The 16,324-nt window shown below is 36.1% G+C and overlaps 4 protein-coding genes across 4 annotated transcripts in view; 2 read left to right on the top strand and 2 right to left on the bottom strand.

The window, feature by feature from the left end:
• LOC101894765 (uncharacterized) overlaps nt 1–16,324 on the top strand; it is a 244,614-nt gene that overhangs the window by 78,016 nt on the left and 150,274 nt on the right. The window lies entirely within an intron of this gene.
• LOC131803734 (evolutionarily conserved signaling intermediate in Toll pathway, mitochondrial-like) lies at nt 66–2,005 on the bottom strand. The gene is made up of 3 exons (XM_059125371.1): nt 1,919–2,005; nt 878–1,861; nt 66–696 (listed from the first exon to the last, which is right to left on the bottom strand). Exons 2-3 carry the CDS (start codon nt 1,854–1,856, stop codon nt 368–370), a joined length of 1,308 nt encoding a protein of 435 aa, XP_058981354.1. The 5' UTR covers nt 1,857–1,861; nt 1,919–2,005; the 3' UTR covers nt 66–367.
• Nucleotides 2,652–4,260, top strand: LOC101900229 (serine--tRNA synthetase-like protein Slimp). The gene has a single exon (XM_011296945.3). The coding sequence runs from the start codon at nt 2,748–2,750 to the stop codon at nt 4,215–4,217; it is 1,470 nt and encodes a 489-aa protein (XP_011295247.2). The 5' UTR covers nt 2,652–2,747; the 3' UTR covers nt 4,218–4,260.
• The window catches only part of LOC131803731 (anosmin-1-like), a 55,225-nt gene continuing 43,195 nt past the window's right edge, over nt 4,295–16,324 (bottom strand). Inside the window, exons 2-7 of the mRNA XM_059125366.1 lie at nt 10,736–11,569; nt 10,532–10,650; nt 8,882–9,075; nt 8,328–8,815; nt 4,871–4,937; nt 4,295–4,552 (exon numbers count right to left, since the gene is read on the bottom strand). Of these exons, the coding sequence (XP_058981349.1) occupies nt 4,388–4,552; nt 4,871–4,937; nt 8,328–8,815; nt 8,882–9,075; nt 10,532–10,650; nt 10,736–11,442 (1,740 nt within the window). The 5' untranslated portion in view covers nt 11,443–11,569 and the 3' untranslated portion in view covers nt 4,295–4,387. The remainder of the gene's footprint in view (nt 4,553–4,870; nt 4,938–8,327; nt 8,816–8,881; nt 9,076–10,531; nt 10,651–10,735; nt 11,570–16,324) is intronic.

Below are 16,324 nucleotides of genomic sequence, written 5' to 3' on the forward strand. Positions count from 1 at the left end.
TCCTTAACACTGTCCCCTTTTTAGAATACTTTTTTTTTATTAAATCATTAGTGAGACATTACAAATGTACTTAAGAAAATCGTGTATTTCTAATGTTTAACTAATTACATAGAAAATATGTATGTATGTGACAAACTGTATTTACAATTTTCGATGCTACTAAGTTATTTGCTCTGAATTTAATTTTTGCTTTGTGTTCATTTTTTAAAATAAAACAATTATGAAAACCTATGTAAAAAGTAAAAAAAAGAAAACTTGTATGTAAATGAAAATAAATAAATTAATTAAATAACATAACATAAATTGTAACAATTCTGGTTTCTTTTTATTTATTTAAACATTATTCTTATTGTTATATGGGAGGCTACTATCTTTGTGGCTTTTCTGATGTCGTCGTCGTCGTATCATCATCCCTTGTCATGGGCATATCATCCTCAGAGTTTCCCTCAATTTGTATGGCCTTTTCACCCACATTGGAGTGGAAACGGAATAGAACGGGTATTTCACCCAACGAAGGATTACCATTTGCCTCCAATAAGCGTATCCATGATAACAGAGAATCCTTCGTAGATGTGCCCGTGGCACAAATGGCAAATATCGTACCATCATCTTGTTGATGTACCGATCTCACCTTACCCACCTGGTGGGGTTTTCGGGGTACTTTACCAAAGAAGGGTACATGTAGGTGGGTAACATCTGGAAAATAAGAAGGAAAAATACAATTGCGGTTCTCAAGCTTAAATATTGGTCTGTTCCTGAAGCTGCAAGAATTTACTAGCTTTGCAATATTTCTCGATATCATAAGAGCAGTATCGGGTATCGTAGTAATTTCATTCCTGCAGGTCTGCAACAGACTACATATATCTGTCCGCCTTACCATCCTCATCGATCTGTTGATTTCTCAGCGAATTCAAAAATTCCATATCTGGATCTGCCCTTAATGTAAAATAATTAATTGTTCTATTTCTTAGCCAAATCATAAATGGCCCCTCTATGTACACAGCCTTGTTGCGTGGATGTTCCTTGAGCAGCTGGCTTTGATCCGGACTCATGCCACTAACAATCCACGTTTGATCAAGAGCATCCTTAATATCTTTTGTATCGAATATACTAATCTGAGAACGTGGATCTACCGTACACATACGTTCCACAGCCAATTTGGCCACCGTTAATGTATCATCTGGCACCGGATTGGGTAGAGGCCATGGTGAGGCATTTTTAAATTTAGGCATCCAATACATCATACGCCAATATTTACGCAATGGATGACCATGTTTGCCAAACACATTCAATAACATTGCCTCCATTTCATAGTCTGGCATAACTCCCAAATCCTCCATTTGTTCTAGTAAATCTATAATACATTGCTGCTGTTTGGGATAGTGCATGAATTCAGCTTGGAAAATATTTTTGGGTATCATTTTGCCCTTGGGCATGACATTTATCAGTGCCTTATAGACTTCCAAATCATGTTCCACCCCAAATTCGGACATATGCTTCATGGCGGCATAAATGAACTCGACATGGTTACGCCGGTGGACATCCCTCTCGGCAAATATATTCACCATACTCAAGTAAACATCTTTGGTTTTTTCCGATGCCGAGGCAAAGGGATTTTTGACAGCAGGCACAAATGATTTAATGGGAGGTCTCTTTCGCTGTGGTCCTTTGTTTTTATTGGGTTTCTCTTGTTCGGTCTCGTCTTGATCATGATTGAATTCATTTTTCACCTGCTCTGTTTTGGTGCAGTAACTTTTCAAGTTCACCAATGACCCAACGCCAGAAGTACCATTGGCCACCGCTGTATATCTTTGTTGGGAACTGCTCCTAATTAGAATTTGTAACCTGCTAATCATTTTCTCTAGGGAATATAATTAATGTTTAATGTATATTTTTCAATTTTAATTCATAATCTTACCCTATTGAAGCTCAAGTCAGCTCCGCCATGAAAAAAATAAGTTGCAAAACAATTTCGATGAACAGCTGTTTTGCCGCAACAGCAAAACGGTCTTAGTTAGTTAAGAGGTAGCGTGAAGTCTCTCAATCCCCATTATTAAGAAATAAAATATATTTTCGATTATTTGCGGACAATATACCGGAAATTCAATTAAATTCTATGTTAAGACCGATGAGAAAGCTCTTTTCTCTGTTCTCTCCTATTTTATGTTCTCTAAACAACTCATGGCAATTTGCCGCCAAAATTGTGTTGTCGTGGTCTAACTTTATTGCTATAACTTCACTTTTTATTCATTATTCCTCAATAATTTTGCTTGTATAAATGAATTTATGTATGAAAGGGTATACGTTTAAAGATCTTGACGATTTTTTCAGAAGTCCTTGTGTCTTCCAAAACCAAGGAATTTCTGGTAATTTCATCCCATGACACCAGACGCCTTAATTGTGCTGTGGCCATTGATGCACTTGGCTACTTCAATGTCAGCGGCTCTCTAAATAAAAAGAGAAGCTGAGAGAACTCTTTGCTGTGTTTGTTTTGATTACAAAAACAATTGCTTGCTACTGTAATTTCATTGCATGACGCTAGACGCCGCATTGTGTTTATTTAACTGACAAACGTTACTACTTGAATAATTACGTCTGTGGGAATAAGAAATAAGAGAGAGAGAGAGATGAGAGAGCAATGCGCTCACAGCTGTTTTTGTTTTGATTACGACAAAAGAAACTCCAACCGGGTGGGAATTTCATTGCAGGAGAAATTCTTTAAATTCCTGACTTAAAGATCCTTTAAAATGCACAAATTACCAAGGATAATCCCATATACAACGCATATTTCAAGGAATTTACTAAACTGCCATGGATTATATACCTCCTGCCAACGACAAGTGTCTGCCTTATACATAACCGGCGACAAGGCTCGTGAGAATTATGTGACTCTGCAACCATACCTTGATTTTAAAGGTACTTTTGCAGACATGGAGTCACTGGAGAATTCCATTAAGAAAAGGAAAATGACAATGGACCTAAAGGAAGTGCATCGGATGTTTGAACACTACAAGGCCAAGTCAAAGGAAATTGAAAATGTGGAAAAGGAAAGGGAAATGATTGCCAAACAACTGAAAGATATGGGCAAGTCTAAGGACCAGCAAAACACAGAGACTATGAACAGGTTAAAGGAGCAAGGCAAAGAACTGAGAAATCGATTGAAATCCTTGAAAAATGATTTCTATCCTGTGGAGGATGAATTTTGCCAGGCATTTTTACATTTGCCCAATCTACTGGATCGCCAATGTCCAGAGGGGGAACATGAAAGAATTTTATATCGCAGTAAGTTGAATGAAACACAATCGCCGGAGGCACCATCACATTTGCAGCAAACGGACCAGATCAGATACATTGACCACACCCGGTATTATTTGATGAAGCAGGCCGCCAAATTTGATTTGTATTGCACCGATGCCATGGTAAAATATTTCCTACAAAAAGAACAGTTCATACAAACCTGTAATCCAGATTTTGTACGCTGTGTTTTGCTCGAGGCAAATGCCACGCCCCTGGAACGTTATCACAAAGTGGAGGAACATCAGGTACAAAACAAACTTAATGGGGCCTATCTTACGGGTGGTGGCTCCTTTGAAAGTTTTCTGGGTGCGGTAACCAAACTGTGTGTCTACCCATCGGTTATACCTTTGAAGTACGTCTGCAGTGGGCGATTGTATGAAAGACCGAGTGAGGAAGAAAACCACGCAGCTTCCTTGTACACAGCCATCCAGACAAATGCCGTGCAGACTTTTGTGGCTTGCCTAAATGCCCAGCAGGCTGAGGAACATATGGATACAATTCTAAATCGTTGTGTTGATTTCTATAAGACTTTTGCCAATCTACACTTTCGTGTGGTGTATGTTAAGGCAGCGGATTTAATGCCTTCGGAAAGTTTACGAGCCCAAATTGAGGTGTATTCACCGCATGAAAAACGTTATGTGTGTGTGGGTCGTATTAGCAATTACAAGGATTTCGTTAGCAAACGTATACTCTTTACAATGCGTGAACAAAAGGAGTATAAATTCTTGCATTTAATTGGGGGTCCCATTCTATATACAACACGCCTCATTGCTGCCTTAATGGAGAGTCAGGAGCCCTTGGATTACCAGAAACTTATGGAGAATTTGAAACTGAAACCACAGCAACAACAACAACAACCATCTTCATCAGATGCTAGTAGTAAAGAAAAACTTGAAGAATTCAAATCGTTATTTAAATAAAACAACCGCAACCACCACCTGTTGCAGCATTTCTAAATGGAAATTTTGTTTGTTTTTTATTTTTGTTTAATCTTTTATTTTCTATTGAGTATTTAAAAAAATCCTGTTGTTTTATAATATTTTTATTTTTCCTGTTTAGTTTTTTAGTTGTAGTTATTAGTTTTATATAATTAACACTTAATATTAGCTTTTGGAAATCCTTTGCGAAAATTCTCACATTTCGGTGTGGTAAATGTTATGGCCTTCATGCCATCCATATCGTTGACGGAATTACTGCGTGGCTTAAATGTGTAGACGGTATTGTAGCTTAGTTTGCTAAAGACCAGGGAGTCCTTCTGTAAAATAGAGGAAGGGGCAAAAAATAGAAATCATGACAATTTAGTGAGTAGCAAAAATTATTTAAATTTTTAAAAGACTAAAGTCCAGTTTTGTTTCTTTTTAGTTTACAAATCATTTGGAAATATTTGGAGACACATGTATAGTTTTTTTGCAATTTGAGCTACAAGAAACGTGTCCATTGCTCCCTTTTTTACTGCAATTTGAGTGTCAAGTTCATCAATATAGTTTTTTCAATATTAATTGTCTTGGATTCAAGTTCAGCTTAACAAAAATAGAACAATGACCGTATCTTGTTTCAATAACCCAATACTTACATTAACACGTATGGCATTGTATTCACCTTCTTCGCAATTTGTTTGCAGCGGACAAAGTTCATATATTCTGGAAAGAGGGAAGGTGAAATATGAGTCCAACATCAATTTAAAAACTTAATTTATATTTGGTCTGTTTCAGAACTGCTAGAATGTAAAAGTTTTTACTATGATAACCGATTTTCCCTTTATGATATCGAAAAAAAATTGCAAAACTAGGAGATTGGTGCAGGTTCTGGAACAACCTTATTTATGGTATTTATGGATAAGATATATTTTATGTGTGGTAGCTAATCGAAATTTCTCTATCTATAGAAGTTGTTCTCTCTATGGAAGATTTGCAAAAAATTCTTTAGAAGCTAATTATACCCTCAGCCATATGGCTAGCGATTGTATATATAATTTGGTACGGCCAAAACGTGACTCATCGAAATAACGGTTTTAGACCTTAGGTCTCTTTGGGCCAAATCCGTTTCAAGATATTTGGAGTCGATCTAGCGATGCCCGTCCGTTCGTTTGTCCGCCTGTCTGGCTGGTTGGTGCGCACAATAACTCTCGAAGGGAGTAATCGATTTGATCCAAACTTGCTTCATTATAATATTATTGTCAAACTTAGATCGAGTTCGGAGATGGGCAATATCGGTCCACTCCTTCTGGCACCTCCCCCACAAAATGTCAATATTTTCAAGGAAAGTAATCTACTGCACAGGAAGAGAAAGGATAAACCGATTTTGCCCCTACTTTGCAAATCCTAATAAATTTATGAGTGCTAGGTCAGTTGCGAAAATGGACAATATCGGTCCACTCCATCGAGTACCTCCAACAAAAAGGGTCAATATTTTGAATAATTAGAACTCTCGTAAAATGTGATTTAAGTGTCCGATTATCTTCAAATTTCACACATCGCAACATTTTTATTAACCCAAGGTCTGCTGTGAAAATGGAGAACATTTTTTCACTCCTTAAGGAAGCTCCCCACAAAGGGTCAAAATTTTGAATATCAATGAAGCTCATAAAACACGAAATTAACATTCGATTCCATTCGGACTTGGTACATCTCAATATTCCCATCTACACAAGATCTGTAATAAAGATGGTAGAGATCGGACCATTCGTTCTGGTACCGCCCCCACAAAGGGTTAAAGTTTTGTATAACCAAAACGATCATAAAATCCGAAATAAGCATTCGGTTCTCTTCAAATTACACAAATTTTTTCCCTCGCCACCTTGGATTTCACGCTTTTGATGTCGGAAGAACATAGTCGCACTTCCATTTTATCAATGGGGACGCCGCTCTGTCCTACTTCTATCTCGATTGCCCTTTTGAGGTTTCGACCGGATTCACCACTGTTCTGAACAATATCCCCTGTTTATCGGGAGTTCCCTTAGTGTTGAGTTAAGATATTTCCTCTCGAACTTTGTAACGAATGTCAGGTTAGTCCTGATAAGCTGCAATTCCTTGTGAGCGAGTTTTGATGGATCCCCATCGACTAGAGTAGTTTACTGGCCGCCGATATGCCTTCTTATCCGTCGCCTTCTTGGATTTCACGTTTTTGGTGTCTGGAAAACTCAGTGGCACTTCCACTTCTTCGCTGCTCTGCCCTCCGTCTACCTCGATTGCCTTCTACCTTGAGAGCATGAGAATGTCGGTGTTTACCGACGAATTGGTTTTGGGGCCGTTGGAAATTCTCAAGTCGACTTTTTTGGCAGTCAACCCCTGGCTAGAGGTCGAAATATGAACGTTGGTGGTATCTATATCTTCAACCTTGTCAGCCGGGGCCTTTCCCAAAAGTCTACAGGTATCCTGACCTAACTCAGCCTAAGAGGTTCCATATCTGCAACAATTTATGCGCTTATTTGCTGTTGTCGTTAACAAGGTCAGATCATTGTTGCCTCCCATTCTTCCCGTCCGTTTCGTCCTTCGGGTGGTAGGAGACGATCCTGAATCTTAAGACCCGATTCCGATCTTAAAGTTATTTTTGTTGAGGTGGCGGTAAGCTTCGCACTTGCAGCTTTGTTGACTGACCGTGCCAAGGTGTCCATACCGGCATCAGTCCAATTAGGGTCGGTGACACATTTTTTGGCTCGGTTTTTAAAATTTTATTTTCAATACGTCATTGTGTTGTGAATACCAACGACTTTCTTGGCAGTCAACCCGTGACTGGAGGTCGAAATATGAACTTCAGTGGTATCTATATCCTCTTCCTTGTCAGGCCGGGGCCTTTCCCAAAAGTCTACAGGGTTACTGACCTGACTCAGCCTAAACGGTTCCATATCCGCAGTTATTTATCAGATTATTTGCTGTTGCCGTTAACAAGGTCAGATCATTGTCTCCTCCCAGGCTTCCCGTCCGTTTCGTTTCTTCTGGTGGTAGCAGGCGATTCTGAATCCTAAGACCCGAGTCCGATCTTAAAGTTATTTTTGTTGAGCTTTGTTGTACAAAGTACAAATAGGATCGGCGACACATTTTTTGCCTTGGTTTTTAAAATTTAATTTTCCTATTGCGAAGGGATTGATGTCGACCATGACATAGCCTCCATGGTATGGACTTCGTTGAGGCATCCAGGTATCAGTAAAGCTACATTAGAATGCAGTCGGTTCCCTGACTGCAAAGCTGCACCATTGATGGGCATGTGGTTGTATAATACCCCAGCCTTGGGGGGGGGGGGGGGGGGGGGGGGGTTGGTCATCTTTATTTGAGAACCACCACAGAGATTTGACTATTTTAGGGGCGCCGAAAAATCGCCTCGTTAGTCTTATGATCATCGGCAATTGGGTATTTAAGCGGAGACCCTCCCCCCAGACTGTCGTCAAATGTTTGTTTAATTCGCCACAAGGATATCTACTGGCCCTTTCACTACCCGTAACCTGTGGACCAGCCCGCTAGCAATCAGCTATGCTCCCTGAAGGTGGTACCTTTCCCACAGTCAGTCTTATGATCATTGGCAATTGGGTATTTAAGGCGAGACCCTCCCCCCGACTGTTTGCAAATATTTTTTCAATTCGCAGCTACAAGGATATCTACTGTCCCTTTCACTATGCGTGACCTATGGATCACTCCGATTGCAATCAGCTATGCGCCCCGAAGGTGGTACCTTTCCCACAGAGTCAAATTAAAAAAAAAAAACTATTTCCCTTCGTTTTTCCCAAGGTTTGAGTACATACGAAGCTAGGCATATTAATGTCAAATTATATGAGAAAAATGACGGCAGAATTCGAGTGCGACTCTGGCATCCTTTTATGATATGCCATAAAATATGCCATGCGAAGACTTCACCCACACTTTAATGCAGACATCCTGCGATGGTTTCTTGCTAGGTTCTACTGGATGTTCTTCGATAACTTTTGGCAATATTTGCCCGTGAGAGGGAAAATTCTCTCAGTACAAGCTAATGAGGAAAAGTAACCTCACCTTTATTTATTAAAATATAGATTAAAATCAATTTCCTTTTACACATACTTTTCCTCCTTTGGATGGAATCCTGATATGACCACCAGCATGCCAAGTTTGCGATTTAAACGATATTTTACTTCAAATGTATCCATGGATTTTGTTGAAGATGAGGACGACGAGGATGATGATGTCGTCGCCGATGATGAATAAGTACTATTTTTTATTGACAACGATGAGGTGGATGGTGTATCGGCAAGAGAGGCATCATTTAGGGAATATTTTTTCGTATAGTAACGCTCATCGATGGATGACAGGGCATTGGCACTCAGGCCATCACTGTCACGTGTTGATATCTGCTGTTGGTGTGGCTGCTGCTGCTGTTGATCCCTGCCACATTTCAGCGGCTCAAAGGTTTGTGTTGGCACAATTGTGGTATTGTAGAGGATTGAGTGTTTTTCCGATTTAAGGCGTTTACGTCCATTTATAGACAAGGCTTGCACTTGTATGTAGTAACTAGAATCAGGAATAAGTTTGGTAATTTCATATTGATGACGCTGCAAAGAAAAGGTGAAACAAAATTTTTATTGGAAAGAAGAGCTAGGGGCAGAACATTTCCTTACATCCTTGACATAGGCCTCATTCGATACAAAGGACTCATGAAATGTATTTACATAAAGTGACCAAATTATTTTATATTTTTCTATGGGCAAATTCGATTTGGAGGCACACCACACGATTTTGATGGTCACACGCTGGCCATCGTAATGTGAGGAGACAACCTTTAGATCAGCCGGAGGTTTTGGTGGTTTAGGATCTGAAATGGAAAGAAAAACGTGAGTAGTAGATTTAAAAAAAATGGAAAATTTACTAAATCGAGGATTTGAGAAATAAAATCGAAACAACCATGGACCAAGTAATCCTAAGAGGATCATGTACCAAGATTTATAGAAATCTGACCCTTTGTGGGGGAGGTAGTAGAAGGGGTTGGCAGATATATTCCATCTTCACAGCATATCTTGTGTTAGTATAAATAATGGGATGTGTGAAATATAAAGAGAACCGGATGCTTATTTCGGATTTTATGATTGTTTTGGTTATTCAACATTTTAACCCTTTGTGGGGGAGGTACCAGAAGGAATTATCCGATCTCTACCATCTTTATAGGAGATCGCGTGTTGATAGAAATATTCAGATGTGACAAGTCTAAATGGGAACGGATGTTAATTTCGTGTTTTATGAGCTTCATGAATATTCAAAATTTTGACCCTTTGTGGGGGAGGTACCAGAAGGAGTGAACCGATATATTCCATCTTCACAGCAGATCTTATGTTAGTGGAAATAATGGGATGTGTGTAATTTGAAGAGAACCAGATGCTTATTTCGTATTTTATGATCGTTTTGGATATTCAAAACTTCGACCCTTAATGGGGGACGTACCAGAAGGAAGGGTCCGATACCTCCCGTCTTTGTAACAGATCCTACGTTGATGGAAATATTGAGATCTGCTAAATCTGAATGGAATCGAATGTTAATTTCGTATTTTATGAGCTTCACGAATATTCAAAATTTGGACCCCTTGTGGGAGAGGTACCACAAGGAGTGGACCGATATATTCCATCTTCACACCAGACCTTGGGTTAATCAAAATATTGTGATGTTTGTAATTTAAAGAGAAGCGGATGCTTATTTCGGATTTTATGATTGTTTTTGGTTATTCAACATTTTTACCCTTTGTGGGGCAGGTACCAGAAGGAATGGTCCGATCTCTACCATATTTATAACAGATATTGTGTTGATGGAAATACTGAGATGTGCCAAATCTGATTGGAATCGGATGTTCATTTCCTGTTTTATGAGCGTTATGGCTCTTCAAAATTTTGACCCTTTGTGGGGTAGGTACCGGAAAGAATCCACCGATATATTCCATCTTCACAGCAGATCTTGTGTTAGTAGTAATAATGGTATATACGAAATATGAAGAGGACCGGTTGCTTATTTCGGATTTTATGATTATTTTTGGATATTCAAAATGTTAACCCTAAGTGGGGGAGGTACCAGAAGGAATGCTCCGATCTCTACTATCTTTATAACAGATCTTGTGTTGATGGAAATATTCAAGTCTGAATGGAATTGGTTGTTAATTTCGCGTTTTATGAGCTTCATGGAGGAATCGACCGATATATTTCATCTTCACACCAGACCTTGAGGAGCTCTATAGAATCCTCCAACTTGGTGTTTTTTTCAAAAACTATTTTTACGATTATACTTACGATTTGGTAAAGTAAATGCTTGCGATGGTTCCGAATAGCCACGAAAACCATAAGCATTGATGGCTGCCACACGCACCTGATACCAGCGACCAGGCCTTAAATAAAATCCTACAGTGGTTCTGGGCAAAAAAAGAAAAAAACCAACAATTTATTTAGCTTCTTCTACATCATCCGTCGCGTCCCCCCTCCCCATCGCATACTTACAACATTCTATTTAAATCTAATACCTCAGCCAATAGTTCAACCGGCTGATACTGCCAGGCACTCAGTTTGCGTGGCGATAGCTGCGACCCGATGTGATGACGTATCTCGACATGAAAATAGTATGACGAATTCGATTGCAATGTGATTTCGACTTTTAGCTCTCGGGCGATCAGCGTGCACTTAAGTATCTTTGGTATTGGCGGCAGCAGACTGTCGTCACGCACCCCAATTGGCTGCATGCAAACGGGTCCGCATGCGGAGCTACAGCATTTCTGCACTTCGGGACAATCGAAGTCATAGCTGCAGTTATCCAGGCACGAGAGTTTCTGCAGCGGCTGGATGTTGATGTTTTGAAAGATGGCATTCTGCATGACCGGACAATAGCCGCGACGCGGCGCTTTGATCATATCGATTTGGCATTGTTTGCGACATGATTCACAGTCGCCAAGGTAGCGTGTTCCACCGCCATTGGAACTGCTGCCGCTGCTGCTGCTCGAGCTGTCCTGGCATTTAGCATAGCATTGTAGTTCGAGGATTTTATCACGCACATCGATATTGGCAATGTGTTGCATTTGTGAGGATCGATAACGGCCGCCTCCCAAGCCACCGCCACCACTACGACCATGATGGCGACACAGGGCCTTTGTGGGAGCATTGAGTATCCATAGCGTAATGAGTAGTATTTTTAACATAAATATATTTAACATTGTCTTCCGGTCGACGGTTCCGACTTTGGTTTATCCTTTCTTTGCTACGTTGTTCGGATGGAGTTTCAGAGATTCAATTAATTTATCAACTTCATGATGTACTTTTGTTTGTTTTTATTTTACTTTACTGAAATGAGAGAAAAGAGATTTGATTTTATTCTTTGCTGAAATGAGAGACAAGAGATTAATGGTTTTTTATGTCAATATTTTGATTGGATGCTCTATTTTTAAAGTCTTTTACATGGCCTCCAGAGAGTCTATTATCTATGGAAAAGCTATCATTACCGATGTATGCATGGGGTTGTCAGGGGGGCCGAGCCCCCTATCGAAATTATACATTAAATGTGTACGACCAGTAACATTCACTGAGGTAAGGTTTCTTTTCTTTTGCAAGAAAACTGTGAAATGTTAACAAACGGGATTCCTGCATAAACTTGCAAGCAATTAGCTGATTTGTCAAAATAATAATAATAATAATAATAATAATAATAATAATAATAATAATAATAATAATAATAATATAATAATAATAATAATAATAATAATATAATAATATAATAATAATATAATAATAATAATAATAATAATAATAATAATAATAATAATAATAATAATAATAATAATAATAATAATAATAATAATAATAATAATAATAATAATAATAATAATAATAATAATAATAATATAATAATAATAATAATAATAATAATAATAATAATAATAATAATAATAATAATAATAATATAATAATAATAATAATAATAATAATAATAATAATAATAATAATAATAATAATAATAATAATAATAATATAATAATAATAATAATAATATAATAATAATAATAATAATAATAATAATAATAATAATAATAATAATAATAATAATAATAATAATAATAATAATAATAATAATAATAATAATAATAATAATAATATAATAATAATAATAATAATAATAATAATAATAATAATAATAATAATAATAATAATAATAATAATAATAATAATAATAATAATAATAATAATAATAATAATAATAATATAATAATAATAATAATAATATAATAATAATATAAATAATAATAATAATAATAATAATAATAATAATAATAATAATAATAATAATAATAATAATAATAATAATAATAATAATATAACAAGTAAAAAAGTATCGGTCGGTTTTGCCGACAGATGTATACCCTCAGCCCTCTTCACCCTCTATGGAGTGGGTTTTTAAAGAATGGGTCAATATTGTCAATTTCGTATCGGACCTACATAAATATGATATAAATATTATTATAGCAAATGGATATAGCAATTGTAAGGAATCACTGAGTTGTTTCGCAATTTATGACAGATAAAAATATTGAAAATGTGTCTCTTTGTGGGTGAGGTACCACAAGGTGTTCGCAGATATATAGGATCATCTTCAAAACAGATCTGGTGTTAGCAAAAATAATTTGTATGTGTGAAATTTGAAAAAAGTTGAATCCTTATTTCACTTTCTTTGAGCGTTATGTTTTTCAAAATTAGATTATTGCTTCCTTTCTGTGCAGAAAATATATATCTCAAATTTTCGACCATTTGTGGGGGAGGTACCATAAGATGTGGACCGATATACTTCATCTTAACACCAGAGCTTGGGTTAATATAAATATTGGGATGTGCGCCATTCGAAGACAATCGGACTCATACATCACATTTTATGAGAGTTGTAATTATTCAAAATTTTGACCATTTGTGGGGGACGTAATTGAAGGAGTGAACCGATATTGTCCATTTTTACACCTAACGTAGAACTGATGCAAATATTAGGATTTGCAAAGTGAGAGCAAAATCGGATTATCCTTTCTCTTTTTGTGCAAAAAATATATTTTTTGCAAATTTCGACCTTTTGTGGGGGAGGTACCAGAAGGAGTGGACCGATATATTCCATCTTAACATCAGATCTTGGGTTAATATAAATATTGGGATGTGTGAAATTTCAAAACAATCAGACTCTTACATCACATTTTATGAGAATTGTGATTATTTAAAGTTTTGACCCTTTGTGGGGGAGGTACCAGAAGGAGTGGACCGATATTCTCCATTTTCGCACCAGACCTAGCAATGGTGCAAATATTAGGATTTGCAAAGTAGCAGAATAATCGAATTATTCTTTCTCTTTCTGTGCAAAAAAAAAAAAAATATTTTTTTTTTTTGAAAATTTCGACCTTTTGTGGGGGAGGTACCAGAAGGAGTGGACCGATATATTCCATCTTAACACCAGACCTTGGGTTAATGTAAATATTGGGATGTGTAAAATTTTAAGACAATCGGACACTTACATCACATTTTATGAGAGTTGTAATTATTCAAAATTTTTACCATTTGTGGGGGAGGTACTTGATGGAGTGGGCCGATATTTTCCATTTTCACACCCGACCTCACACTGACGCAAATATTAAGATTTGCAAAGTTGGAGCAAAATCGGACTATAATTTCTCTTTCTGTGCAAAAATTAAATTTTTTGAAAATTTCGAACTTTTGTGGGGGAGGTACCAGAAGGAGTGGACCGATATTGCCCATCTCCGAACTCGATCTAAGTTTGATAAAAATATTACGATGTACCAAGTTTGGACCAAATTGGATACTCCCTTCGAGAGTTATCGTGCGCACCAGCCAGCCAGACAGACAGACAGACAGACAGACGGACGGACGGACGGACGGACGGACATCGCTAGATCGACTCCAAATGTTCTGAAACGGATTTGGTCCAAAGAGACCTAGGGTCTAAAACCGTTATTTCGACTAGGCACGTTTTGGCCGTATCAAATGATATATACCCTCTGTAGCCATATGGCTGAGGGTATAATAATAATAATAATAATAATAATAATAATAATAATAATAATAATAATAATAATATAATAATAATAATAATAATAATATAATAATAATAATAATAATAATAATAATAATAATAATAATAATAATAATAATAATAATAATAATAATAATAATAATAATATAATAATAATAATAATAATAATAATAATAATAATAATAATAATAATAATAATAATAATAATAATAATAATAATAATAATAATAATAATAATAATAATAATATAATAATAATAATAATAATAATAATAATAATAATATAATAATAATAATAATAATAATAATAATAATAATAATAATATAATAATAATAATAATATAATAATAATAATAATAATAATAATAATAATAATAATAATAATAATAATAATAATAATAATAATAATAATAATAATAATAATAATAATAATAATAATAATAATAATAATAATTATAATAATAATAATAATAATAATAATAATAATAATAATAATAATAATAATAATAATAATAATCATCGCTTTGGACCACTTCCGTTTTCGGACATTTGGTGTCGAACTAACTGATGTCCATCTGTCTGTCTGGCTGGCTGGGGCGCACTATAATTCTCGAGGGTAGTATCCGATTTAATCCAAACTTGGTACATCGTAATATTATTATCAAACTAAGATCGAGTTCGGAGATGGGTAATATCGATCCACTCCTTCTGGTACCCCCACCCCACAAAATGTCAACATTTTCAAAGAAAATAATTTACTGCACAGAAAGAGAAAGGATAATCCGATTTTGCTCCAACTTTGCAAATCTTAATATTTGCAGCAGTGCTAGGTCAGGTGCGAAAATGGACAATATCGGTCCACTCTATCAAGTACCTCCCCCACAAGGGGTCAAAAATTTTAATAATTCGAACTCTTATAAAATGTGATGTAAGTGGCCGATTTTTTTCAACTAACACACATCATAATATTTTTATTAACCCAGACCATTCCTTCTGGTACCTCCTCCACAATGTTTGACCCTTTGAATAACGAAAACTATAATAAAATCCGAAATAAGCATCCGATTCTCTTCAAATTACACACATCATAATATTTTTATTAACCCAAGGTCTGGTGTAAAGATAGAATATATCGGTCCACTCCACTCCATCCATGAAGCTCATAAAACGCTAAATTAAAATCCGATTCCATTCAGACTTGGTACATCTCAATATTTCCATTAACACAGCATTTCTTCTGGTACCTCCCACACATAGGATGTTGAAAAACAAAACGCTCAAAGAAGGCAAAATAAGCATCCAAGTCTCTAAAAAATCACACATTCAAATATTTTTGCTAACACAAGATCTGTTGTGAAGAAGATATATATCTGCGAATCCCTTCTGATACGTCACCCACAAAGGGTCTCAATTTCCAATACATATATCTGTTATATCTCATATAAAGTGAAGAATGTAACCAATATAGCCCAAACCTGGCACCTCGCAATATCTATATCATATTTATTTTGGTACGAAATACGAAATTGACACTATTTGCTCATTCCTTCGGAACCTACTCCATAGAGGGTCAACAATTTGAATAATTATACCAGAAGTCGAAATAAATTTAAATAATCGAACATTGGCTGAGGGTATACATCTGTTAGCAAAACTGACTGATACTTTTATCTTGTTTTTTTTTAAACCTTGAATGTTACAGAACACACCTATTACACTCTTCAAAAACTTTACCGTTTTTGAAAAATTAAAAAAATATCAAAATTTTTTTACTTCCAAAAATTAATTTCAAATTAAGCAAAAAAATGCCTCCTCACAAAGCAACCAATCACTCCAGAAGGAAGAAGAGAAGAACACCCCTGAAATTCCAACGCCGTCCCCGCATGTATAACATGGGAACTCAGGTTACCGAACGAGATATAATCGACAGCTTTGAAGAGAAATGTAATCGACCCCAAACGCCCTATCAAATCCATCAATGTAATCGCATCAAACGTAAGGAGAGAAAATATTCGAATA

Source organism: Musca domestica, unplaced genomic scaffold (assembly GCF_030504385.1).
Source record: "Musca domestica strain aabys unplaced genomic scaffold, Musca_domestica.polishedcontigs.V.1.1 33, whole genome shotgun sequence".
Classification (NCBI taxonomy): domain Eukaryota; kingdom Metazoa; phylum Arthropoda; class Insecta; order Diptera; family Muscidae; genus Musca; species Musca domestica.

What these genes read in the sequence shown, in the direction of transcription:
- LOC131803734 (XM_059125371.1), bottom strand. Translation starts at nt 1,856, where the DNA reads ATGATTAGCAGGTTACAAATTCTAATTAGGAGCAGTTCCCAACAAAGA. An exon ending in TCAACAGATCGATGAGGATG is followed by an intron (nt 697 to 877) that starts GTAAGGCGGACA and finishes CTTATTTTCCAG; the next exon opens with ATGTTACCCACCTACATGTA.
- LOC101900229 (XM_011296945.3), top strand. Translation starts at nt 2,748, where the DNA reads ATGCACAAATTACCAAGGATAATCCCATATACAACGCATATTTCAAGG.